This window comes from Nuphar pumila, chromosome 15 (genome assembly GCF_984573655.1).
Source record: "Nuphar pumila chromosome 15, dmNupPumi1.hap1.1, whole genome shotgun sequence".
Taxonomy (NCBI): Eukaryota; Viridiplantae; Streptophyta; class Magnoliopsida; order Nymphaeales; family Nymphaeaceae; genus Nuphar; species Nuphar pumila.
The window spans coordinates 10,749,331-10,776,483 of record NC_143263.1 but is presented as its reverse complement, the minus strand read 5'-3'; the positions used below and the strand labels follow the sequence as shown (position 1 = coordinate 10,776,483).

The 27,153-nt window shown below is 38.4% G+C and overlaps 1 protein-coding gene across 4 annotated transcripts; it reads right to left on the bottom strand.

The window, feature by feature from the left end:
- Nucleotides 1-398: 398 nt before the first annotated feature.
- LOC149814465 (DDT domain-containing protein PTM-like) lies at nucleotides 399-26,028 on the bottom strand. 4 transcript variants are annotated; one of them, XM_089989150.1, is made up of 11 exons: nucleotides 24,176-26,028; nucleotides 23,399-24,097; nucleotides 10,709-11,912; nucleotides 10,341-10,620; nucleotides 10,129-10,253; nucleotides 9,535-9,986; nucleotides 8,330-8,358; nucleotides 5,468-5,989; nucleotides 2,675-3,768; nucleotides 2,344-2,533; nucleotides 399-904 (listed from the first exon to the last, which is right to left on the bottom strand). In XM_089989150.1, exons 1-9 carry the CDS (start codon nucleotides 25,795-25,797, stop codon nucleotides 3,404-3,406), a joined length of 5,298 nt encoding a protein of 1,765 aa, XP_089845276.1. In that variant the 5' UTR covers nucleotides 25,798-26,028; the 3' UTR covers nucleotides 399-904; nucleotides 2,344-2,533; nucleotides 2,675-3,403. The 4 variants fall into 4 exon arrangements, with proteins under 4 accessions (XP_089845276.1, XP_089845275.1, XP_089845277.1 ...); XM_089989149.1 differs by having other exon boundaries at nucleotides 399-818; XM_089989151.1 differs by lacking the exons at nucleotides 399-904; nucleotides 2,344-2,533 and having other exon boundaries at nucleotides 3,460-3,703.
- Nucleotides 26,029-27,153: the final 1,125 nt, after the last annotated feature.

The following is a 27,153-nucleotide window of genomic DNA, read 5'->3' as shown; positions in this document are numbered from 1 at the left end:
TTTGGACGATTGATTTTTTGAACATTAGAAAAACTCACTCAAGGGACAGAATAGAACACTTCAAGAGTTGATGCCTATAAAATCAAGTGCATAGATCACATCTGTACGGTCAGAAATTAAAAAAAACAAAAATAAAACTGAAAATGCATTTAGCAGCACGGCCCCATTACTATATATATATATATATGTTTGTTTATTTATACAGGCTTACACAAACCAAGGCAAGCAGGCTCAACTCGCTTAAGCTAAACGAGCTGCTAGTGGACCGAACATGAATAAGTATGTGATGAGCTTAACCGAGCCGAATTAAGAGCAGTTAGGTTTAGTTACCAGCCCTATTCAATATATTGATCCCACACCACTAAATGAGAGAGAGAGAGACGGGTGTATTGACCATCTTTCTAATAATACTGAGAATTTACAATATGAATGAATAGGTGGGGAGATGAATTGTAAATGAATACCCCACATCAATGGGAAGTCTCCTTCGCTGACTTCTTTCATATACTCTCGAATATCAAAAACAGCTTTGACGTTCTCTAAAAATTACAAGCATGGATGCTCAGAATCACCAAATTCCACAGGCCATCACTCTGTAATCTGGCTGTCACTAGGTTTCTTTCTTCTGGTTACACTGCACAGCTGCATCTGGTTCTTTTTCTGGAAATTAGAGTCAGAAGCAAAACTCTCCCGCTAGAGAATTCTTGGAGCTCTCACGGAGCAAAACTCGCCATTATATGTTCCTGATATGAGTTATAAACATTTGAACCTACCAAAATATGACACTGGGTCCAACATAGAGCAGAAAGTTCTTTAATCTGCAATTCCGAACGACAACGTAATGTCTGAGACAATCAGGATAAAGTCTTAATTCAATTGAAACGAATTTGGACTTCTGTTTGACCTAAATGAAGGAAATGAAATGAAATTTGTTACAGCATTTTAAGGCAATCACCGACCATCAAACCAAAAATAAATTAGGTTTGAGAAGAGAATTACACATCTAACAACTAATGAAAAGTTCTAGCTAAGAAACACATCTTCAGCTTAGGCTGAGCCTCAAAAATAACAAACATGCTGTCATCAGTGTGGCTTCTGTGTTTATATTGCAGTCTATTTGGAAAGTACATCTTACACGGTATAAGCACAGTTTATATGCAATCAAAGCAAAATTTCTGACAAAATCAGCATGTGATTGAAACAGTCTGGTACAAAAACAACAAGCATTTCATGCAAGATAATCAACCACAGATTGAACGTGCATTCTGCATGCATACAAAAATAAATAGCTGTTTTAAAAATGACTGCAACATGCTGACAAGGACATTCACATAGAGGAAATGTGTAAGATGCATGACATGAAAAACATGGTTAGCTAAGACACCCACTTAAAATGATGCATAGTGCATATGCATTTGGCAAAAGATAAATAGAACAACTGCACGCAACTCTCGCTCTCAAAAGGATCTCTGAAACAGCCTTTGTAATAATTGTGTCATTGGCTAGATGTTACCAAACCTTTATACAATATAACTTAAGAACCACACAATTCTATATAGTACTTCCTACATTAATATTAATACACTAAAACCACTGTTTATACTCCTTTTTCCCATTTTTTAACTCATCTTGCCCTTTGGTCCACTCCATCACCACACGATGTGCTTTATTAATTTCATGTCGACCTTTTTCTAGTTGTTTATACATCTAGTTTGGCTGCTATGCATGCTTTAATACCATTTCCTAATAAGTTACAAAATACTTTTGAGCCTTATATACAACCTCCATTCAACTCAGGCACAAGGACAATTTAGTTCAATATTTTTTTGTATTTGGGCCATCCTGTATTAAGAGTTTCATTTTCTTTTTACGTAGATGATCTTAGTTATGGTTAGGAACGATAAACAAAGTATTAGGCCTATGTGAAAGTATCTTTATTTTATTATAATTAAAAAAATGAAAGCATCCTTCTTAATGTTTTGGAATTTTTTTTCCAAGAGCTTGACAACTTTGATGCTCTAATTTACAAATTCTGAACATATGTTTCTATGCATGTGCACAACAGCCAATACATATAAATAACAAATGGAATGTCTAGTTAAATTTGCTCAGACAATGCCTAAAACATAATATAAGTAATGGGAGAATAGTTCACAAAAATAGGAGCAGCCAGTGGCAGTACTGACCCGTCTTCCAGTCTTTCACAAACCCCCATTATGATGCCAAGCATATCCATGTGCAATAACCACTAACCATGATCACAATATGAAGCAACAAACTGCAATAGACATTGCAGAAAACACAAAAATTCAGATGTATGATGTGATAGAAATGAACATTTACCAGTGAAGAGATCAATTTCGACACTTGCTGGACTCCAAGGTGATTAGGGCAGCAGTATGTTTTGCAGCATATATTCCATGTGTGTCTTCGACAAATCCCAGTGAGCTGCATAACATATGATTTTCTCCAAGATATACAGAATACATAACATATGTTTTACCAAGGATATCCCTTCTGCTTCCCAAGTTCACTGTAGGATTGACCAAATATAAGAATAAACAAGGGAAAACCAAAAAACTGATAATGACATGCTTTTCTCAAACTTGTCAGCATTTCAAAATACACACAACAGACAGACAGACAGAGAGAGAGAGAGAGAGAGAGTATCAACCTTCCTATCTAATGGTGTGAACTTCAATTCAAATGTTCAGCATATCCCACATTTTTTGTGATGTCTTCCAATCAGGAAAATCTTCTGTGTGCATGTTAAAACTCTTCATCTCCAGATGAGAGCCGTACAAGATCATGATTATGAGAATCAAGAACATAATGGCATACTAATCATTGCCAAAACAGGTTGGGGCTGGAGCAGGTGAGATGAATACTTAAAGCATACAAGAGCAGCATCCATTACTGGATCATTTCAACTGACAAATAAGCCCAATATTACTTGTGGAAAGAAACCGTGAGCACACAAGACTATGGAGTTACAATCATGCCGACTGCATAATGGCTCAATTGAAATCAATGGCCTGATCACACTAAATGCCAAACATCACACTTTCATACCAACAGTCTCACGTGAAAGCTAATGGAAAACAATCAAGAGGTATTCTTCATGGCAATGAGAGTTCCCCAAGAAGCACTAACCACTCTATCATGCTACAAACTTTCTTGCAGATTTTAACCACCTAAGAATCCCAGAAACTTTTTGCATGGCCTTTTAAGAGCTTCTTCTTCCACTAAATGCAATAGGACAACTAAAAAATGCAGAGACTGACCCCCTTATTTTGTACTCACGGCTCGTATGTTGCCATTGCTAAGGGTAAAATCTATTGCAACTTTAAAGCAACACCTGTTGTCAGCAGTTAACAGTGGGCTTCTAAACTGTCTCTTCTTTTCATTCAAATGATACCATGCTTTCTTCTGCTTGGACACCCACATCAAGGGTAAGAGTCTCACAGGGACCTAGATTAGTAACTGGCATTTGCTGATGTGTAATCATAGTGTATAAACCCTGACAATCTTCAGCTGGAAGAAGCCTCGGTTTTTTACAAAAGTCACTCAGCAGCATGTCATCATCAGATAAAATGTCCCCAGTCTTGAATTCTGTGCAGGTGGACTGAAGAGATGCATCTTCTTGTGCTGTCTCCTTGGTGTACGGGCATACAGGACTCTTCCTCTTGCAGCACTTGTAGCACTTGAAACCAAGCAAGTTAATTATATTTTCAGTTGTAACTCCTAAGGCGTCTCCATGAAACCACTCTTTATGCCAACATAATGAGAAGCATATCAGTATAATATACCTAAAGGAAATAGCATTCAAAAAGAAAAAAAGAAGGAAAAAGGAACAGTTACAACCAACAGAATAAAAATCAGCATGCTGATTATCGACTCTTCACAAAACATACTGCATCCCAGAAAAAAAATCCCTATTTAAGATGCAAGATTAAAAATAAAAAAGGTCAAAACATAATCAGATCTTACAAAATCAACACAAGCCCACACACACACGCACCCCAGAAAAAACACATCCCTATTTAAGACGCAAAATTAAAAACCAAAAAGGTCAAAATATAATTAGATCTTGCACACACATAGTAATGATAGGGTGCTCCAGATCCACCTACATCCACCAAGTAAAGGATATATATTTCATAAATTTTGACTTTTTTATCAAACCCTACAGATATGACCTACAAACATTTTTTAGAAAACAAGTTGGATATGTGATTGTAACAAACATCTAGGTTTCAAGATCTTCGAAGTTCAATGACCCACAATGTACCATTATTACATGACTTTAAAAATCGTATTTTTATGTTCGGACATGATCCAAGGTATGATTCCTATCAAATAAACCATGCCACTCATAGTTTCTGCCAGGTGGCCATAGGTGTTTCCCAAGCACCCTACGATTACTTACATACATACATACATACATACATACATACATACATACATACATATAGAGGAACATATTTCTACAATCATTTCTATGTACAATCTAGTTGGAATCTCATGATGCAAGTCTTTTTGACTCGGTCTGACATATTGATAATGGTCGATTTGTTAGCAATCGACCCTTGGATCATGTTTTTTAGACAAAAAATAGAATTTTATGAACTGAGAAATTTTAAAACTTTATGGCTGTCAGTCTCTGGATCACCCAAAACCCACTAACACATTGAAATCTGGTGATCCGCATGTCGATGCTCACAAAACAGGCCATGTAGATCAGATAGACAAGGTCAGATTTACCAAAAAATGAAATAAATAAATAAAACTAAGTTGTTTGCACATACAACAACTGTAGCAAATCATAGTTGGCAAACCCAGCGACTCGGGAATCGCCCGAGTCGACCTGGATCGGACCCCAACAGGGTCACGATTCAGGACTAATGATCCACATGCAAAAACAATGTTTTTTTCATGCATTTTGTGATTTTAATGCATAATTCCCATAAAGGAATACTTGTTATAAAGAATTATATGTTTTCAAATCATAAATATTAACAATTATATATAGTTGAATACTTATATAGCTTAGTCATTGATGTCATGTGCTAAATTTAGTGATTATACAATATGAATTTTAATTTTTTCTATATCTTAACACTAGAAAATGTATAGTCCTAACTCGTTCGAGTTACCGAATCAACCCACTGACTCGCATGTCAAGGGTTGGGCGATCCGACTCCGAGTCACGAGTTTGCCAACTATGGCAAATATATTCCCACCATAACATCATTTAACATTGCCTCTATGCTAAGTGACGATAACCACAAAAAGAGGGTAGCAGACACAAAATGAGTACCTTTTCTCATCTATTCAAAAAAACAATATGAACAACACTATACACAAACACATACAAACATACATATGTGTGCTTGTGTGCATGTGCCACATGCATCTCTCTCTCTCTCTCTCTCTCTCTCTCTCTCTCTCTCTCTCTCTCTCTCACCTTTGCAAATTTCACAAGAAATGTATACTAGGCGAGAGTCATAGATTTTGTGACAGATGAAGCAAACAGGAGCCAGAGAGGCATTGGCTGAAACTTGAGGTAGAAGAGCATTAGTCTCCACAAACTTCTTTACACGCTCATCATTCAGATTCTTGGTCCAAAGAAGACCATTCAGCCAGAAAACATAATGCACTTTGGTTCTCCGTGTTCGGTGCATTTTATGAGCATCTGTAGTACCCTTGACATTTACTTTTTTGGCCTTATTCTTCTTGGAGCCCTTGGATCCTTCTTTATGATCTTTCTTCTTAACTTTCTTTTTCTGCCCAAACTTGTGTTTGGCTTTATTAGCTGTTCTTGGTGAGCTTCTAAGTTTGGCACTTTCAACATTTTGAGACCTAGCCTTCTGTAATTTGCCCGCCCTAGTTGTCACCCTCCTTTCGGCCTGGCAGCTGTAGCATGTAAATGTGCACTTCTTACTTCTGGTGGATTTAGATATGGAAACATGCCTTCTGTGGAAATAGCCTGAAGAAAAAGTAACAAATAAAACAAGTCATCTACTCGAATTCAATGGAGATACTCTGATCAACCGAAGAGAATTTGCAACATAACTAATTGCAATATCATTGCAACAACACGTGATTGCATACAGGCAAACTTCATCTCATGATATGAATATAATGTCAGAAGAAAAAAACAAAAAACTAGAGTAAGAGAGAATATATAACCATAGTGACAAGAATTGGTGACATCTGAAAGTACCGTGAAAAAAACCAACCTGTTCTAAATGGCCAAATTAACAAGTATTTTAAAAATATTGTCAAATTATTGAAAAAATGGGTTATTGTATTTTCTTATATATATTTCTCTTTTTGTTCTTTTTACAAATTTTCCCTAATTTGACCTCATTTATTTTTGCCAATAAAAACAAAAAAATCAGTTTTTTGTGAGAATTTAACAGCCATTACTTTTCAATTTTAAATTTTTGTCACTATCTATGTCATATGGGTGCAGGTGCGGGTACGGGTGCGACACAAGTGCAGAGCAATTTCAAAATTTTTGGACACAGGGACACGACTATATATATATATATATATATATATATATCCTATGTCACATGGGTGCGGGTGCGACACGGGTGTGGGTGCTCATTAGGGGACAGGTGATGAGTTGTGAAGCCTGATTCAGGGTTTTTATCCTTACAGGACGGGGGGGGTTCCCCCCGGCGCGGGTGACCGCGGGCGGGGGTCCAAGGGGGGCCACCTCTGGTGGGGGGTTATAAGGGGGCAGCGCCACCCCCCCCCCCACCACCAAGATTTTTTTTTTAAATTCTGTAGCCCAATTTTTTTTAAAAAAAGAAATTCCAAAAAATGGACCAAAATGATCCTGAGTGTGTTGACCGCACCCACAGTCAGGTTGACCGAGTCCGAGCCGCACCTGTGTCGGTGCGTGTCAATGCGGGTGCGTCGACCTTGGAGCCGAGTCCATGTGACATAGTATATAACAATAATAAGACTCGGCTATATATATATATTAAAATATATATAAAAAGATCAATTTTTTTTAGTTTTTATAAGTCTTTTGCTCTAAAATGGACAAAAATAGACTCAATCAAAGTTGACTAAGTCCAAAATGTAGACGGACTCAGCCCCAATAAGTTGACCGAGTCTGACACTTGGTTAACCGTGTCCACCCCGTGTCTGAAGCCGCACCCATGTCGGGGCGTGTCGATGCAGGTGCATCGACCTTATAGCCGAGTCTGTGTGACTTAGGTCATTATGCATATGACGTCAAATAGGTTCAGATAATTGCAGAAGCAAATATCCTTGGCTATGCATGTAAAATGCTCATAATTACCCATGTGAGACACAATTTGGGGTCCATCTCTAGCTGACACATAACAACATGACACATATGATAAGTTTTTAATATTTCAATATGCTTTAATCATTTTTAAAGTTTTTTATATTTTTATGATTAATGGATGTATTTATATATATTATATTATCTTTTCATATTCTAATAAATTTAAAAAATGTGTGCCCTTGTGTCCTACTTTTCATAGAAATCACATCTTTCATGTCTCAAACCTGCATTGTACTTGTGCCTGTATCCATATCCATGCGACATAATCACCAACTATAAGTGCAGGAATAAAATAAGCTAACAAGAAAAATAAATAGAAAAATCATCTTCAAAATAATTCTAGCTGGATCTATGTAATCAAAAGAATGCCCATCGAGCACAGTCAGCACCAGAGTGATGGATGCCAGGAGACTACCTAGCAGCATAGATGACAACTAGGTGACGTCTCTTGGATATCATCAGAACTTTAGCAATGACAGGTTATATGTCAAATGGGTAATTTCACCTTAAAAGTGCCAGAAAAATAAAAAGGGCAGAAGCGGCAAAGAAAACCTACTACAATGAAAAAATGGGGACCAAGCCCCATGTTGATCAAATAAATGCGAGAACTCAACACAAAATATAGATAGCTGGACGTGTATAAAACACAGAGGAGTCTCAACTTGAAAACATGCAGCGATATCAATTAAATAGTATAAAGTATCTTTTGCTAACCGATACGATTGTACCAAGAGAACCCAATATGGCAACCAAGAAAACCCAACTTGACTCATGACCCAAGAGGTTGATCCAACCCAACCAAATTTTCACCCTGCCATGATATCGGGTCATATAAGATTAAAATATGTAGACAAATTAGGTTTAGATGCTCTCTCTCTCTCTCTCTCTCTCTCTCTCTCTCTCTCTCTCTCTCTCTCTCTCTCTCTCTCTCTTACCTTTGCAAAAGGCACTGAGAGTGAGAGAGAGAGAGAGCATCAATCTGTAACATTAGATGCTCACCTTCGCAAAATTGGCAGTTCACTGCATGCCTGCAAACAAAAAGAGAACAGGATAAGCATGATATAACCATAGGAATATACGTACAAGGACATGATACAACACAAGCATGGGTAGTACAAGTGGTATAACATGGATACTTCTAATAAAGCGGCAAAGCAAATTATGATCAATACTAGAACCTACTAAGATTTGTTTTTGTAGAACTGGCAGAAGTGAGATAGTAATCTGGACTGGTAAACAGTGTCATAGGAATATACGTACAAGGACATGATACAACACAAGCATGGGTAGTACAAGTGGTATAACATGGATACTTCTAATAAAGCGGCAAAGCAAATTATGATCAATACTAGCCAGATTTTCACTAAATCTAATAAACCTAGTTAGGTCTAATATAGTTACTAATCCATAGACGGATTTAGTGTTACACGAATTGCATATGTATACATGACAACCATGAGGACTCTACAGAATCCATCAACTAAACAGCATAATATCTAACGCAATTCATATCCAACATAGGCATTACACGAAATGAGGAGCATCCATGAATGCCGATGATAACTTCCATACCAAAATATGGCTTCATAATAGTTTTCTAAAGTTACAAGTTATCTTCTTATAGATGATTAACAAACAAATAATCCCCTTTTAATTGAGAGTTTTTCCCTAGCAGACTTCCTCGTTATATCTCCAATGATGACCGAATGCATCTATAAATGACAAAACGCTAGTGGTCTGAAGAATTCTGCACACCAGAATGGAAAATATGCTTTGATAGAGATAATTTGGCTATTTAACTAGTAGATACGAGCACATGATAGTTACTTATTCATTTGTTTTCTTATATCAAAACTAGTGCAATGAGCAACTGATAAACTTGTATAAAAATAAGCAATAACGCCTCAGCCCAAAAAAGCCAGGCCCACCCGCTTGACCTAGTACTGAAAATATCAGCTACATGGCTCAATGCAAGCTGTAATCATAATAGAAACCCTAATCTCTTTGATGGTATCATAATGACACTCTTACATTGACCTGGTTAAGAATATTTACCAACTATGGCAGGATATGACCAAAGGCCCAAACCTATATATTTTTCGCTAGATTCTCAGCCAAGAACATGATTTCACATGAAAACAATAAATAAAAAAGAACAGACTGGAAATTTTCAGAATAAATGATCAAGCAAGACTAAGGTGTACCTGACAACCAACTCTTTGTTACAGTGACCACAAATACACCTTTCACAGCTTTCTTTCTTTGATAGCAGATGTGACAGCCAATCTCGTCGTGAGGACACCTGCCTTTTCACTATCTCCGTATCAATTGGCTCAAAACTCATTTTCTTATGTGCACGAGCTAATCGCTTTTCTTCATACACCCTCAACAAGTTCAAAGGAACAAAGGATTCATTTAGCCAATACTTCTCCCGTTCGCTAGAGGCTTCCTCCAGCTTTATTCCATTTTTTGTAACAATATCAGGAACAAGTTTTCGTTTTCCAAAATCCAGCAGATATTTCACATTTTCCCCCTCTATGCACTTTCTTCGGATAGTTACTTTCTTCCATGGCCTCAGTCGTTTACCAGATTCATGGGGGGAAGGTTCAGCATTCAGAATGTTGCCCCACTTGATATGAGCATCAAGATCCCTGACCTGAAACAGAGGAAATGCAGACATAGCTTGAGATAAAGATTGAAAAAAAAAAGATGAAAAGATAAAAACTTTTAAAAGATTTGAAGTATGAACTAAATGACAAGCTCCAAACAAAAGGTACACTTCTTTATACAATAGTCACCTGACGTCCAAGAACAGCTGCAGTAAGTGAAAACTCAACAGAAGCTCTCCAGGCAACATATTGGGGTCTTCTAGCAAAGTCTGAAGCCTCCAGATACAAAATCCCAGGTATCTTTTTACATCCAGCTGAAAATTGAACCCATAGAGAATTTAGCAAATTATTCCTAGGATGAGCTTTAAAGATCAATAATTAAAGCAAACATAGAAGCTGACCCTGGCGTCCACCCTTTAAAGCCAATGAACGAGGCAACATCTTCCAGTGGAACAGTTGACGTGAAATTGTGCCACCCCTCCACCAATGGACACCAGATCTTACAACTGCAGTATCTACAGCTTCTGGATATAAAGTTTTCTTCCTAGTCCTTTTCCTGCCACCACCACGTACGTCATCTAGCTTAGTTGAAACATAAAAGGCTGATCCCAATGAAGCTGCTGAATCAATATATTTCAGCCAATCCACTGTAAGTGCAATACGCCGGATGTTTGCCTCTAACTGGTGGCACAAGAAAAAAAATCATCTGCCATAATGAGAAAACAAGTACAGTCCCAAAATCTAATATCATACAGATTTAGTTACTTACAATTAGCAACCGATGTTTTACTGCTGTGATAGTTGATGCCTTAAGAAGACATTTACGCCAATGTTTCCTGTATTGAGGATTCTGCCAAGGCCCAGACAGGAGACCATTTAGGCGTTCTTCAATAGAAAGAATATAAAGCACAATGGATGTAAGATGACTTTTCCTATTCTTTTTTGATCGAAATCCAACAGATTTCTTATCACAGATGGCCTCAACATTCTTATCAGTCATTTTGAACAAACAAACTTTATCACTGGGATTTTTGCAGGTAAAGCACCATCCACAGTTTTCTTGTACCATCCCAACATCTTTACTCTCAACACTTGGCCAAGAGAACATCCTGCCTGCACCAGAAAAGATTTTAAGTAATGGCAGCATTATGTCTGAAGTTGTTTTTTTCATGTCCAATTGGATCCCATTGGGAAATGCATGACTTACTTCCTCAACAATGGATGAAGCAACCTGACCTAAACTATAACTGTTGATGTACAAGCTAGGATCTGATTGACATTTCCAACCCCCATCGTTGCTCACATATGACAATTTACTGCCAGGTGCCGCAGTATTTATTTGTTCCTCAGGAACCGAACCAAGGATAGGATGCTTCACCTGAATATTTTCAATTTCAGAACTAATGGTATCTGCAATATAATGCTCACCTGAACCCCCAACAGATTTTTTCATCACTGAATCAGCTCTAGTTTCACTCTCAGGAACTTCAACATGCTGGATAGCTTTCTCATAAGTTTGAGAACAAGATATTAATTGCAAAGAACCATCTGAGCTTGCAAATGAACTTCCTACATCAACATGTTGATTCAAGACTACTGAAGTAGAAGTATTTTCTGATTCTGAACCATCAAAAGTTTGGCATCCACCATTATAATGTCTAGAAGATTCTTTTTCATCTTTTCCGACAACAGTAACATCATCTTTGACCAAATCCTGTACAGAACTTGGTGGAGGCACCGAAAACAGATGAGAAGAATCATTTTGGTTGCTCATATTAATGCCATTCAAGGAGTTACTTCCCTCAGGAATAGCACCTTTTGCATTTGTGGAGTCAACTGGCACTTCCAAGTGCGTTGATATAGCATACACTATATCATCACATACAAAATCAGATGATTTTAGCATTTCAATGACTAATTGCAAGTCATTCTTTCTGTAATAATGGCAACTACCACCATCATACGAAGTCAACCTGCAATTTGATCTCAGATAGTATCAATCACATACTGGTAATAACCTCTGTGTACATTGATAGGAACAATTTATTACTTTAACCACTATGCCAAAACATTTGGTTAAAGAACAAAAAAGAAGAAATTCACTAAGAGAAATATTAGCTGATTCTTTCTCATGTGAGATCATATTCAGGCAAGCTAAACTTTTGTTAACATCCATATGCAGCAACAATTGTGACTTTCTAATTGAGCTTCAACGAGGTTGCATATTCATGTTTCCAAATCCAATGCATTGAACACAGTTGCATAACTCATCGCTAATCAATTGGAACTAGGGCACAGAAGAAAGGGAAGAAAATAGTTACATAGATTCAGATTACTAGATCTGTCTCACCACCCATCTGTCATGATCTATATACATCATAAATTAGCACAAGTGGTCACAACTCACAAGCCCTTGTCAATGCCAAAAACTTGCTACAAGTCACACAAGAGGAAACCAGTTTGCTCATGCTTCCCATGATGAAAGTAAGAGCCTGGTGTCCTATGCACGCTCAGGTATGTGCTCCTCAGAGGAATAGAAGAAACAGTAAATGCTATACTGGAGCCATACAAATCACATACTATTCTTGTCTGATTTCATGAGCATTATTCTATCTTGTTTAAGTCATGACTTCAAACAAGCAGGCAAGACTCATCCAGCATTTCAAAACCAGTTGATTCAATGACTTCTGGCATAATTCATGAACGTTGCCAACAAACAAAGCAAATGAGCTCCATTTTATTTTAAAAACCAAAAGGAGTTGGGCATTTAACTTATTTTATATTTCAAGGTTAAACAGGAAAATTTTATTCTAATGTGAAGGTTGAGGACAAGATGGAACTCTAAACAATACACCCATTTATAATAGAGAAACAAGTTGCACAAGCTGAAGAAACAAAGACTTTTGGCTATTACTATCTGTGTAAGACTCCAACAGGCTTCTGGTATACTTATATATATCGTTTACTTTAAAAGAAGATAAAGTTAATCTCTACCAAAATGACTGTAGAATATCTCAAAAGTGATCGAAATGCAATTATTCATCCCTATGTAGCCAAAAACTCTAGGCAGCACCTAGGTGCCTCCAAATAAAAAAGAATCATAAAACTCTATTTAAAAAAAATTACAAATTTTTAATAAATCTAAATTAATTTTATTTTTCAAGTTAAAAAAAACTTATGTCTAGCTTGTTAACTGTCACCCAGGCACTCAGTCACTCACCTAGTGCTTACCTTCTACCTAGGCATTGGGACTGCACCTAGGTTACCCAAGCACGATCTTCACTGCATACAATACTTCATTGCTGAGGAGGTCATTTTGAGATGCATATATGATTATATTCTAACAATAGTGAGCTATCATTAAGACATAATAGGTATAATGATTGACAAAGTGCAAAATCTCTTATATCTCCTTATTTGAGGCTCTTACTGTAAATACCTCTTGGCTTGCCTAATCAATTGGTATGATCCAAGGTTCGTTACACTGTTACTATGCCTACATTCTGAAAAAACTTTAACCATTGCATGCATAAGGCTAATATTTTTTCAGTATGAATAGGATTTTACACATTGATATATGATTTCCATAATATAGTTATGGTGTCTGTTCTTGGAAATCAAATTATGTATCTTCTAAACATAATCTGAATGAATAGATTGAGAGGTCTCCAATCTATTCTTTTAATTAGCTTTGATTATTTTGAGGGTTTGATTTTAAATATCCTATGTAGAAGTTGATGCACAGCAAGGCCACCACAAGTAGAAAATTTATATTATTTTATTGCAGTATCCATGTAAGGACACCTGAACTTCAAGAGTTGCATTATCTCTTGTATAACAATCTGCACAAATTTTATGTCCACAAGCCATATCCCCACCAACCATATCTTATATACACCACATAGTCATCAACTGTCTGATGCATGGATGCTGCTCAAGTGCTCATATACAGCAGCACATGGCTCCACTCCACCAGCCACCACCTCTCTTATGCATGTTACACCAGCAACTAAACATCTCTTATGTATGCATCACATATACTGCCACCAATGCACCATGCTACTCAACTAGGTTAGTAATATCTTAATATTGGCAATATCCTTTAAAACGGTCAAGAAAAATAAGAAAATTATTTAATAAATTATTATCATATTTTAATAAAAGCTAGTGAAAAAGGCAACAAAATGAAAAAAAACATCGATAATCATTCCTTTTTATGCATTTCATTGTTTATGTACATAACATTTTTTAATTTGATGACTTCTATAACCTTGTATTTTAGATATTAAGAAAATACTAAACTCTAGGCTGGCCTTAGTCTTTATATTAATTTTTTTTTTTCAAAAAGTGCGAGAAGTTAACAAGATCTATATAAGAACCAACTGTATACTCAAGATATTTCCAAGACCAGTGTCCATGACCATGCTTTAGATGAATTCCTGACAATAGGCATGGCTAGTTTAGGCCATTGAAATTGGCATTAATGTTCTCTAGTTGCAGGATAATCAAGAAGGGTCAGTTAATAATTAGTTGCACAATGGTAGAGAGTAATAGAGTGCCACCAACAGTGATCGTAAACGAAATCACTGTCCACACTCAGCTCAATTTGATGTGTTACCAGTTTGTTTGAGGCTTATAATGCAAGCTTCCTAAGCCACGGTCAAAGATGGTTTTAGGGCTAATTGCATTTGACAAGCTGAACTTTATATGCAGGTTACTTGGCCCAGTGTTGTAAGTATCTTACCGTACCGTACCATATCGTACGATATGGTACGGTACGGTGTGATATGTATCATTATTTTTGGGTTTTGTGATACGATACAGACTCGTATCGCGATACAAGCATGTATCATACCCGTATCGGGTGTATCCCTGTATCGTACGATACACTTTAGGCGCAGTTTAAGAAGGCCAAAAGTTTTTTTTAGTTTGAGCTTTAAATACCTTTTGTGGGCCGACTTCTCCATTCGTCTAGATGCCATTAGAAGTGCATTTCCACAGTTTTCACCCAAAGAAGTGGGTTAAAGTAAAAAAAAAAAGTGCATTTCCACTATTTTCAAGAAGAAAATGGGTCAAGGTAAAAAAAATCTTTACTATGAGTAAAATTACAAAACTACTCCCCAAAAAAATCGCCTTGGGGGTGCAGCCCCCTACCACCCACCGCCAACTTACTGCGAAGTTGGATCTACGAAAATTAAAGATTTATATCAAAGTAGAAATCAAGCTCTACCAGTGTTATTAAAAACGAGCCTCAAGGCGCAAAAAGCGCACCTCGCCTCAAGGCGAAGGCCTTTGTGCCTTGAGGCGCAGGCTTGAAGCACAAATGCATAGAGGCGTACGCCTCATAGGCCTTGAGGCGAGGCGCGCCACACGGTGAGGCGCACATGCCTAATGATTATGGTCAAATGAGGGTCAAAGCCCTCATTTGACCATAATTAAATTATTGCCCCCGACCCTAACGAGGGTCGGGGGCCCTAATGTCTCGCAGCCCCTCTCTTTCTTGTCTCTCACAATCTCTCCCTCTCTCTCGCAGCCCCTCTCCCTCTCTCTCTTTCTCACAACCCCTCTCCTTCTCTCTCACAGTCTCTCGCAGTCCCTCTCTAGCGTCTCTCCCTTATCGGCCTCCTCCTTCTCGCCGGAAGCTGCTGCGACACCGAAAGCAGTTGCGACACCGGAAGCAGCTGCGACGCCGGAAGCAGCCATACCCCAAGTAACCCGACCCCCTTCATTATTTTTCCTTCGTGTCTGCCTCCCTCTCTTGAATCTTTGTAGCAGGCAGGGGCACGACCCCTGTCATGCGACTTATTCCAGCAGGCCCGACCCCCTTCGTAGACCTTGAGACCAAGGTTGGGAAGTTGGTTATACCAATGTTTATAGAGAAGAGCAGTGGGTAAACGAACCAAACTGAAAGCCTTGTTCGGGCTCGGTTCGATTACAGCCTAGCTGAACATGAGCTTGCACAAGCTCGAGTTAGCCAAAATTGAGTTGGCTCGTTAAGCAGAAATAGGTTTTTTTTACAAGAAGCCACAACAAAAATGAACCAGTGACCTCATTGTTTTTATCATATCTGCATAACCAGTTCATTTACTCTTATGTTTGTTGGCATATGATAAACCTAATCGTGCTCGTTTCACTTATATTGCACGAACTACTTTTTGCTTATTGCTCAGCTCACTGAGCTCAAGTCTGAATGAGCTTTGTGCGAGCCAACTGAGCCGAGCAGTGAGCTGCTCTGTTCGCTTACAATCCCTAACAGTGGGGTGAATGAGATAGCTGGATGGTAAAGCTGCACTAATCTTTTTTTCCATAGGAAATGTTGGGGAGCAAAAGTTTGGGGACGGTTTCTCTGCGTAAGAATACAAAAAGTAGCTTTTAATATATATTTTGAATTATTTCAATAGAAATGTATAAAAGATGCAGTAAAATATCACAAAATTATTCTTGTGTATTGATTAAAAAGTCAAAAAATTTGTTGTTCTCATGTGCTATGTTTCAAAAATTTTACAAACTCCCATCTCAAACTCTTTCGTTTGTGGGTACACCCTTATTGAGTTGGTGGTTCAGTGGCCACATTTTGAATGACCTTACTTCAGGCCAGTCAGTGACGCTTTTCTACATGAAAGATATTAGAATTAAATACATTTGCATTAGTTACATTAATGTTACTTTTACATGTTAATCTCATATTTTTTCCGTATTTATTTGAGATTTTTTATTTTGTGTTGGTTGGTGCTTCATCAATAAAGCATTTCTTATTTATTTATAATTTTAGATAAATTTTATAGTTTTTTAAGTTTAAAAAAAATTGAGGCTTACGCTTTGCGCCTTGAGGCTTACGCCTCGCCTCAGATTTTGGTGGAGCGCCTCGCTACGCCTCAACGCTTTTCACAACACTGAGCTCTACACCCTTCTAATAAATATTGCTTAAGATGATCTGGCGTGGCAATGGGGCACTCAAGTAATGAGTAGAAACCGATTGAAAATCGAGTGCAACTATTGCCATAATATTTTTGTTTATGTAATATGAAAGTATGTCTTGTGGCATGTTCCTAATTGCAAGATATTTAATATTTTGCATTGTTCTTGTGAGATAGTTGATGTTTGATGATGTCTTATGCAGCTCATAGAGACATCAATGCTTCATATGTGATTTTATGGTTCTATTTTGTGTAATTCATCATTGTTTCATGTGATATGATTTTTTGGAAATTTTGCTATTTTTTGGATTTTTTGAATTTTTTTATTAAAAATTTACGATATATTTACGGTACGATACGATGCAGTGTTACTTTGAACCCGACCGATAATTTTGGCTCATAGTGATTAATGATCATTATCACTGATATTATGAAGATGTCAAGATTACAACATTTTTTTACCATGGCTGGAAAAACAAAAGTGACTATTGTTATTGTTAAAATGTAAAACTGGACATATATGTATATATAATAATATTATATTATTATATATATATATATATATACATTTTTCATTTCTTTCTTTTCTGTAATTTTTTTCCTTTATTTTTTATTTTTTGTCTTTATGTCATCTAGTTCAGTTTGAACTAGAATGACTGTTGCTAGTCAAGTCCTGTCCAGACTTGACTAGCAATAGAGTTGTTGGACTGACACAGTCCAACAGCTCTTAATAGAGTTGTTGGACTGTGCCCAACAGCTCTATTGAGTCCTCTTTCAGCTGTGTATATAAAGGGGTGCAGCCCCTCTTGTATTTTACTCAAATCCTTCTTAAGCAATTGATTTTTCATATCAATAAAGAATACATTTTTATTTTTATTTTGTTTTCAGTTATACCCTTTTTAAGGGTTATGCTTTAGTGTCATTCTTGACACTTGCTCTTGTTAATCTAAGCTCGTGTTTCGAAGATCCCCATTTCATTTCATGGTATCAGAGCCGCGGAAGTACTAAATCTTGAGGAAAAGTTGCCTCGGTTTCCGTGCCCGTTTGCAAAAGTGTTCGCCACTTGAAGAGAAGTGTTTTATCACTTCATTGGAGAAGATTTCACATCTTGTTGTATTGTTTTTTTTCTTTCTTTTTCATTTTCCTTCTTGTTTCTCTTCTATCCCTATTCTTTCTCTCCTTGTAATCGATGGATGACAATGATAAAGTCACCATCATGCCTATGAAACTAAGCGATACGAACTATGTAACATGGGCTTCAATCATGAAGCACCATATATGGGGAAAAGGCTTATGGGGGATTGTGGATGGTTCCGATTCGGAACCTAAGCTATCTCTTACTAAAAAAGAGGGAGATAAAGAGGTCCCTCTATCGGAAGAAGAGAAAATCAAGGTTATTGCCTCATACGAGAAGAAATGGAAAGAATGGAGAATATCTCATGCGAAGATAATGTCATGGCTTATCAATAGCGTTGACATTAAAAAATGCTCAAGTCTTGCCAAATTTGATCATGCCGATAAGGCATGTCACCTTAAGAATATGTATTCCCTTAAAGATATTGCACACGTGTGCAACCTCCAAGAAAAAGTTCGAATGATGACACAAGGAGACAAAACTATTCGTGAATATTACAATGGGTTGTCCGAACTTTGGGAAGAACTTTCCCTTTTAGAACCAAAGTGGCATTGTGCCGAAGACATCGAGCTTCGTCAGAAACAACTCGATGCCGAACATTTTTACCAGTTTATCACTGGATTAAGGCCGGAATTTGAAACCACTAAATCGGCCCTACTTCATCGGGGAAAAATTCCTTCTATTGTTGAAACTATTGAAGAGTTAACAATGGAAGAAAATCGTCTCCGGAAAGGTTCTTTAAAAATTGAAGATGATTCCGTTTTAGCCGTATCTAGACCAGAGAATCATGTCCGATCATATAGGCCTCCTCACTTTAACCGACAAAATGGTGACTATGATAAGAAGAAAGTTATTTGTCATCACTGTCATGAACCGGGACACTACAGGCCACAATGTCCCAAACTTAAGGAGCTGAGAGAAAAAAGAGCTGCAATTGCTGGATCGGAGCCTAAAGATCAGGATGCACCAGTTTCCCTGGCCCAACTAATGGAGATTCTTCAGCCTCTCATCAAAGGTGCCTCTTCCTCATCTGAAGCTTCAACCGGCGCAGCAGCCTCATCTTTTTCTGATCTAGGTAAAATTTCTTGGCTTCTTGACTCTGGTGCATCTTTTCATATGACCTCAAATAATCAAAGTCTATCCAAATGTGTTAAAAATAAAACAAGTGTGTCAAAGGTCTTTACTGCTGATGGGACTTCTCTTGAAATAGAAGGAATAGGAAATTTTGAAAAAATTTATAAAACAAAAAAATTTTTTATTCCAGAAATTAGACATGTTCCCAAATTAAATTTAAATCTTTTATCTGTATCTCAAATTTCTGATTATGGGTGTAATATTTCTTTTTCTTCTCATGGTTGTTGGGTACAGGATCGCCAGTCAGGCAAGCTGATTGGGGAAGGCCATAGAGAAGGAGGACTCTATTACATGGATTTTTTGGAAATGCCAAAGAAAGCTTTTTGTTATAATATTCAAAAAATAGAGTTGGAACTGTGGCATAAGAGACTTGGTCACCCACATATAGCCAAAATCCAACATTTTCCAAATCTAGGGAAATTTTGTAATTCTGAATCATTTGATTGTAAATATTGTATTCTCGGCAAAATGAAAAGATTACCATTTCAGAACAGAACCTTTTTCTCTTCAAGACCACTTGAATTAATACACTCGGATGTTTGGGGTCCTGCACCAGTAATTTCTAAAGGAGGATTTGTTTACTATGTTATTTTTGTCGATGATTTCTCCCGACATACATGGATGTACTTTCTCAAACATAAGTCTGAAGTATTTTCATACTTTCAAACTTTTTATAATATGGTTAAAAACAAGTTTCAAAATGATATTACTATTTTTCGCACAGATTGAGGGGGAGAGTTCTTATCCACAGATTTTCAAAATTATCTTAAATTGCATGGCATCACACATCAAAGATCTTGTCCTTATACACCTCAACAAAATGGACTGGCAGAACGAAAACATCGCCATATTATAGAAACCACTAGGACTTTATTAATAGCAAATCAAGTCCCGAAAGACTTTTGGGCAGAAGCTGCCTTAACTGCCACATATCTCATTAATAGGATGCCATCTTCTTCGTTACAAAATATCACTCCCATTGAAAAACTTATGAACATTTCTCCAGACTACTCTAGACTAAGAATATTTGGGTGCAAATGTTTCATATTTACTGACAAAAATGATAAACTTTCCCCTCGTGCGATTCCCTGTGCCTTTTTAGGATATGCTGAAAACCAGAAAGGTTATAGATGTTTTGACTTCAAAAATAATAAACTATATGTGTCTAGAAATGTTTCCTTTCTTGAAAAGGAGAGCTTCTTTGATTTTAGAAAATTAAAAGACGTCACTGAGTACTCCTTTTTGCTAGATCTAACATCAACATCTAATGAATATGACCTTGAATGTAACTTTGATGATGATCAAAGAATTATTGATCTTAATGTTGAAAATGAAGAAGTTCATAGAGACACTAGTATTCAATATTCCAGGCGACAAGAGTCTAATCCTCCATGTGCACTTGAGAAATATTCTAACATTCCAACTAGACAATCAACCCGAATCTCGAGGCCTCCAGGAAAGTTTGTATCATACGAGTCTTTCTCACCCACATATAGGGCAGTTATTGCATTAATTCACTCATATGAAGAACCATCCACATATTTTCAAGCAAAAAATGATATCAAATGGATAGAAGCCATGAAAGCTGAATTAGATGCACTTGAAAAGGCTTCTACATGGAATATTCAAGATCTTCCTCCAGGGAAGAAAACTATAGGATGTCGATGGGTTTATAAAATTAAAACCAAGAGTGATGGTACTCTTGAAAGATATAAAGCCCGTTTAGTAGCCAAAGGTTATGACCAAGAATATGGGATTGATTATGAAGAAACCTTTGCTCTGGTGGCTCGTATGACTATTGTCCGAACCTTAATTGCCTTAGCTTCTATCAAAAAATGGTCTATTTTTAAAATGGATGTCAAAAATGTTTTTTTAAATGGAAAGCTAGTTGAAGAAGTATATATGGAACCCCCTCCTGGTCTAAGTATTTCTAAGGGTAAAGTCCTTCGCTTAGAAAAAGCTCTTTATGGACTTAAACAAGCACCAAAAGCTTGGTATGATAGGTTTAGTCGTATTATGATTGATATTGGTTTTCAATTCTGTTTAACTGACACTGCTTTATTTATTAAGAATTCTGATGCAGGGATCATTGTGCTTCTTCTCTATGTGGATGATATGATCATCACCGGAAGCGATAAACAGGGAGTTGAAACAATCAAAACACTTCTTAAATCTCATTTTGAAATGACTGATTTGGGCTTGTTGAGATATTTTTTAGGCATTGAAGTTGCTTATTCTCCTAGAGGATATTTATTATCTCAGACTAAATTTGCTTTTGATATTGTTTTCAGGTCTGGTATTACTGATGATAAGAAAGTCGACACTCCAGAAGTTGTTAATGTTAAAATGAAGATTGATGATGGAGAACTTCTTGCAGACCCTACTCCTTACAGACAGCTTGTCGGGGCACTTTCCTATCTATCCATTACCAGACCAGATATAGCACATGTTGTTCATACAGCAAGTCAATTTCAACATGCTCCTACTTCTGTTCATATGGGAGCAGTCATGCGTATTATCAGATACATCAAGTCCTCTCTTTCACGAGGACTTTTCTTATCTTCCTCCTCTTCTCTTGATTTAATTGCATATACTGATGCTGATTGGGGAGGTGTTCCCAATAACAGACACTCAAGCACTGGCTTTTGTGTTTTTTTAGGGGAATCATTAATCTCGTGGAGGTGTAAAAAGCAGCAGAAGGTATCTCTCTCATCCACCGAAGCTGAATACAGAGTCATGGCAACCACAACCATGGAAGTAGTTTGGCTCCAACGACTGCTTGCTGACATGGGAGTTGAAGCAACAAAGGCTTCACAAATGTGTTGTGACAACAAAAGTGCGATCTACATTGCCAGTAACAGAACATTCCACGAACGCACCAAACACATCGAAATGGATTGTCACTACGTCAGAGAGGAATATCTACACGGGATAATTGATCTGCCATATGTCACTTCAGAATATCAGTTAGCAGACTTCTTTACAAAGCCTCTCGCTGCTCCCCGATTTCACTTTCTCTTAGACAAACTTTCGCTCATTATACCGTAAGTTTGAGGGGGAGTGTTAAAATGTAAAACTGTACATATATGTATATATAATAATATTATATTATTATATATATATACATTTTTCATTTCTTTCTTTTCTGTAATTTTTTTCCTTTATTTTTTATTTTTTGTCTTTATGTCATCTAGTTCAGTTTGAACTAGAATGACTGTTGCTAGTCAAGTCCTGTCCAGACTTGACTAGCAATAGAGCTGTTGGACTGACACAGTCCAACAGCTCTTAATAGAGCTGTTGGACTGTGCCCAACAGCTCTATTGAATCCTTTTTCAGCTGTGTATATAAAGGGGTGCAGCCCCTCTTATATTTTACTCCAATGCTTCTTAAGCAATTGGTTTTTCATATCAATAAAGAATACATTTTTATTTTTATTTTGTTTCCAGTTATACCCTTTTTAAGGGTTATGCTTTAGTGTCATTCTTGATACTTGCTCTTGTTAATCTAAGCTCGTGTTTCGAAGATCCCCATTTCATTTCAGTTATGTTTTCAAAATATTACCATAACATATATATCATGATATTATCACAACATTTTCAAAACAATTTCTTATTTTATATATTCTAAGTGTATACTTATTTACAAGACCTAATTATTGACATTGGCCATAAGACCTTGTGGCAGATCTTTATTGGACATGGTTATCTTAGAGTTTCACATAGAGAGACATTTCTGCTCTGACCTGCCCCAGCCCAGCCCAGCCCTTGGACGGGCAAATGTTTAACCAGACCTGTCAGCCCAACCAATTTATGGACCGGCTTGAGCCAGCCGGTTACCTACCTTGTAACAAGGATTGGGCGGTCCACAGGCCACAGGAACCCCATTTCAGACAAGGCTTAGATGCAGCACAGCCCATCCAATATGGGCCAGGCCAGGCATGCCCCCACCTACACCTAGTTGTACAGAATTTGTGCTCCATAATAATGAACCTTAAGACCTACTACTTATAATCAGTCTACCCAAAAGACAATGCTGAACCATATCTCAAGGGTCAGTCAAACATTTCAGTTACTGTGTCTATCCAAACAAGAGAATATACTATGATATGATATTATTGGCCTGTGTACACGTCTCTGTGTGTGAAATTATAGTACCAGTGCACAAGAGATAATACTGCAGTAACAAATGCAGACCTGCAACTTTGCTGTAACCAAGAGGCAGTATAAGATAAGCACTTAAAACAAAGTCATGAAGTAGGATGAATGACACTTACAACAAGAGGTATCCACATGTAGCAAAATAAGCACGTCCAAGAGGATCAATTCCCAAAAGTTCTCCACCTTGTAGGGGACTAGATGACTTCCACTTCCCATTAGCGTTATCCATTACACATTCTGGACAGTACCAATCACCCTCAGGCAGAATATCTCTAGCAACCCCTACGCACCTTGAATGGTATGCAGCAGGGCACCCATCACAGCAAATCAAGTTTCCTTCCATTTTACAGAGACAGCAGTCATCACTATTCCAATCATCACTCTTAATATTTTCAAGAGAAGCTTCCGCAACATCTTGACTTAAAGGAGAACCCTCCATTCCATCCTTCTCCAATGTCATAACTTGTTTAGTCAAGTCCATGCTTACTTTCCTTTTCTTGAAACTTCGGTTATTCACGAGTATTGAATTTGTGGAACCGAAAATGTTTGTCACTCCATCAATTTCTCCATACAACTCGGAGGCCAATGCCCTTCTACCAATTTCAACTCTTATCTCCTCGATCTCCATGAAATCATCACAGAGACATCTGAGCACTGCAAGCTTTACAGCTACTGGCTGTTTGTAGTACTCACCGTTCAAAAGCTTCGATCGAGCAAGTTGTAAGCCAGAACTACTAGCAGACCCAGAAATCAAAAGATATTCTACAAGGTATACCGGCCAAGTAACCAAATCTAGAAATTCCCAATCAAGACTCCTGCCATTAGGAAAGCCAGTATAAGCAAAACGCGATCATAGCCTAAAGCAAAAGATCGTGCAATATGAAATAGCATACCTAAGGCAAGCAGATGACGTGTTTGAATCATCACCAGATAGAGACTTCAAGTGGCGTTTCAGTGCATGTAAGAGAGAAAAATGTATGGAATCTATAAGCCGATTAACAAATATGGATTTTAACGCTGCAACGAAGGCTTCTAAGGTAAAAGGGCTCAGAAACAAGGAGGTACTAAATGATCTTAAACAACTGTAGACAGAGAATATATCAAGGATAGGGAGCTCATCTATGTTCAGGTTCTTTGAAGAAGGTGGCAATAGGAGTGTTGGAGGAATGCAACGCTGATCCTGAGGGGGGTCCTTATCGACCCAATTCACATGATCATCATTCGCAACAGCATCTACAGTGATGGCTGCAGACAGTTCTGGAGCACTAGGAACAGCGTTTGAGGAGATTAGATCTGCGGCTGATCTTCTAGCGCTTCTTCTCAAAGTCATAGGTGGCAAAGACGTCTCATTCTCTGATAGCTTCCGCTTTGAAGACCTCCGAGGAGGTGGCGTCTGAAATTGAGCCTCGATGCGCTCCACAGAATCGCTGCCTTTCTGTTCTCTCACATTTTCTGCAGCACTGTCGCTCATTTGGGCCTCTTCTAAAGCTCCAAGAGGGCTGGTATCCAAAGTGCAAACACCACCATCCTGGCAAGCCCGGTGACCATCATTTTCGTTGGGCATTTCTTCCAAAGCCCCAGAGGCAGCAGCTCCGCCCGGTCCCGAGGCAGTGACACCATCACTCTTTTGGGTTTCTTCCGAGGCACCAGAAAAACCATTTACCTCCGAAACCCTTAAGCAACCAATTTCGCTCAAAGCCAAAGAAGAATCGTCATCTTCTCTTTTTACTTCTCTGCAAACAATCGAACAGCCGTTTTTGCTCGAATCCACATTCGGCGAATCCCACACACTGACTAGCTTTTCTTCAAAACAGCCGAATGCGTGACCACCATCGATATCTGGGGTTTCTTCCGATACCCTAAGAACCCCATTCTCCTTCAAATCCACGGGGCCTTCGATTTGGCTTTCTTCCAAAACCCTAGAATGACCATTTGGATTCGCATCCGAAGAGAGACTCCCACCTCCCATCTCAATTTCTCCGAAAACATCAGAAGAAGCAACGACTTCGACTCCGCCCTTTTCCAAAACCCTAGAAGAACAACCACCCTCCGAATCCCCACCGATCCCATCACCTCCCCCTAGGGTTTCCCCCAAACCGCCTCCCGCCAGATAGGTACCCCCAAAATCCGCTCCAAAGCCAACCTCCTTCTGCTCCCCCGGCGGTAAACCCTCGGAAGACCCCATTTCCGCCGGAAAACCTCTTTCCACAACATGGGTACCGGCCGAATCGTCACGAGATCCGCTTTTCTCCATCTCGATCTCCTCGACGGCACCCGAAACGCCAGAACCGGCAGCTCCACCCGCTCCCCGACGCCGTTTCTTGGGCATCTTCCCCATGGGACGCCCCTCCTCCCGCAGAACCGACACGATCTCGCTCAGCTCCAGCTCCTCCGAGTTGCCATCCTGGTAGGCGACCCTGAAGAAGCCCGAGGACGGATCGTACGACTCGACGACCCCCGAGAACACCCCGAAGCCCCGGAACTTCTTCCTCACGACCTTGCCCACGAACTCCATGCTCGGACGTCGACCCTCGGGCACCCCCACAGACCACCCACCGCGCCTCCCTTTATAGGCCTCATCGTTGTCACGTTTGTTGGGGTTAATTTGGGGGAGTACCACTCTCCCCTTTTTTTTGCTTCCCACAAAGCATTTCCAGTTGAAGAGTTGGTTGATTGCGAGAGAGTGCGTGAAAACTTGGGGATTTATTTTCTCGCCTGCGAATCGATTCTTGGCATGTAAGTATGTCACTCTGCTCTTCGTTTTGCCCAATCAATTCGCTTTAAAGGCCACAGTTTCGTTTGAAACACGTCTCTCTCTCTCTCTCTCTCAAAATAAATGGTTTGAAAGTCGGAACTAAATGTCTTATGAATGGGAAGAGTATGTGTTGCATGTTACATGTTTGTGTGTGAAACCTTATTTTATATAACTAAATATTAAAATAAGTTTGTGTGCATACATGCATGCAAACATACATTCATATAAAAATTATATATATATATATATATATATATATTCGTTATTCGGGTTGAACTCATAAGGTTTGATTAACACTAAGAGTTGCATATGGTTTATGAAATTTTATACAAAACTGAGTGCAACCAAGTCATCATCATCATCATCAAGATCTGCAGTTTTTTAAGGGAAAAGACATAAAAAAAAGCTATAACTTGACAATGTTTGAGTTTGAGTTTGGTTTTTGTTTTACTTATAAGGTCCTGGTATGGTGTTGCTTTTGGTTATTTGGTAGATCTAATGGGACCCAAACCCGGACTCAGCAAGCACCACGCCTCATATAGCTGGGTTTGGGTTTGAAATCGGACCTAGACCCACCTAAGTCCAGTCCGGCCCATTGCCACCCCAACTGAGAAATGCAAAACTCGTACCTTTCATAAATTTGAATAGAATTAATTAATTAGTGTCGCATCATTATGGAGCAAAATCATGAAAAAGGCTTTCATTAGGAATGGCAGTGGACTGGGGCAGGGGTTGGGGAAAAGGTTTCCCCCCCCCTCCCTCTGTTTCAAAATCCTACCATTCATTTCCGTTTCATGTCCTTCATCCTCGGTCTAAACAGTGCGAGGCAGGGTGAAATCCCTGTTATCTTTAAAGAAGGATCGTAGATGGGACACGGCGGGACAAGAAGTATATCAAGGATGGGGCAGAGTGAAGGAAAGCATAAGGCCATCCCTGCACTGCCTTCATCCCTAGATAGGACACCCCCATCATTGGACGGCAGCCCACAATCATTCAGGTGAAAATATGAACCAATCATAATCCTTGATTGGACAGTTAGGATTGGATGTAGGATGGAACCCATCCTATGTCAAATGATGGGATCTGTACTCCCTTGTAGCAGACCTTCAATAGCTT

Excerpts from the sequence above, each read along its gene's own strand:
- LOC149814465 (XM_089989150.1), bottom strand. The coding sequence starts at position 25,797 with ATGGAGTTCGTGGGCAAGGTCGTGAGGAAGAAGTTCCGGGGCTTCGGG. Across the intron at positions 11,913-23,398 it reads ACATGTGGATACCTCTTGTT|GTTGACTTCGTATGATGGTG; the intron begins GTAAGTGTCATT and ends ATCAAATTGCAG. Across the intron at positions 5,990-8,329 it reads GAACTGCCAATTTTGCGAAG|GCTATTTCCACAGAAGGCAT; the intron begins GTGAGCATCTAA and ends CTTTTTCTTCAG.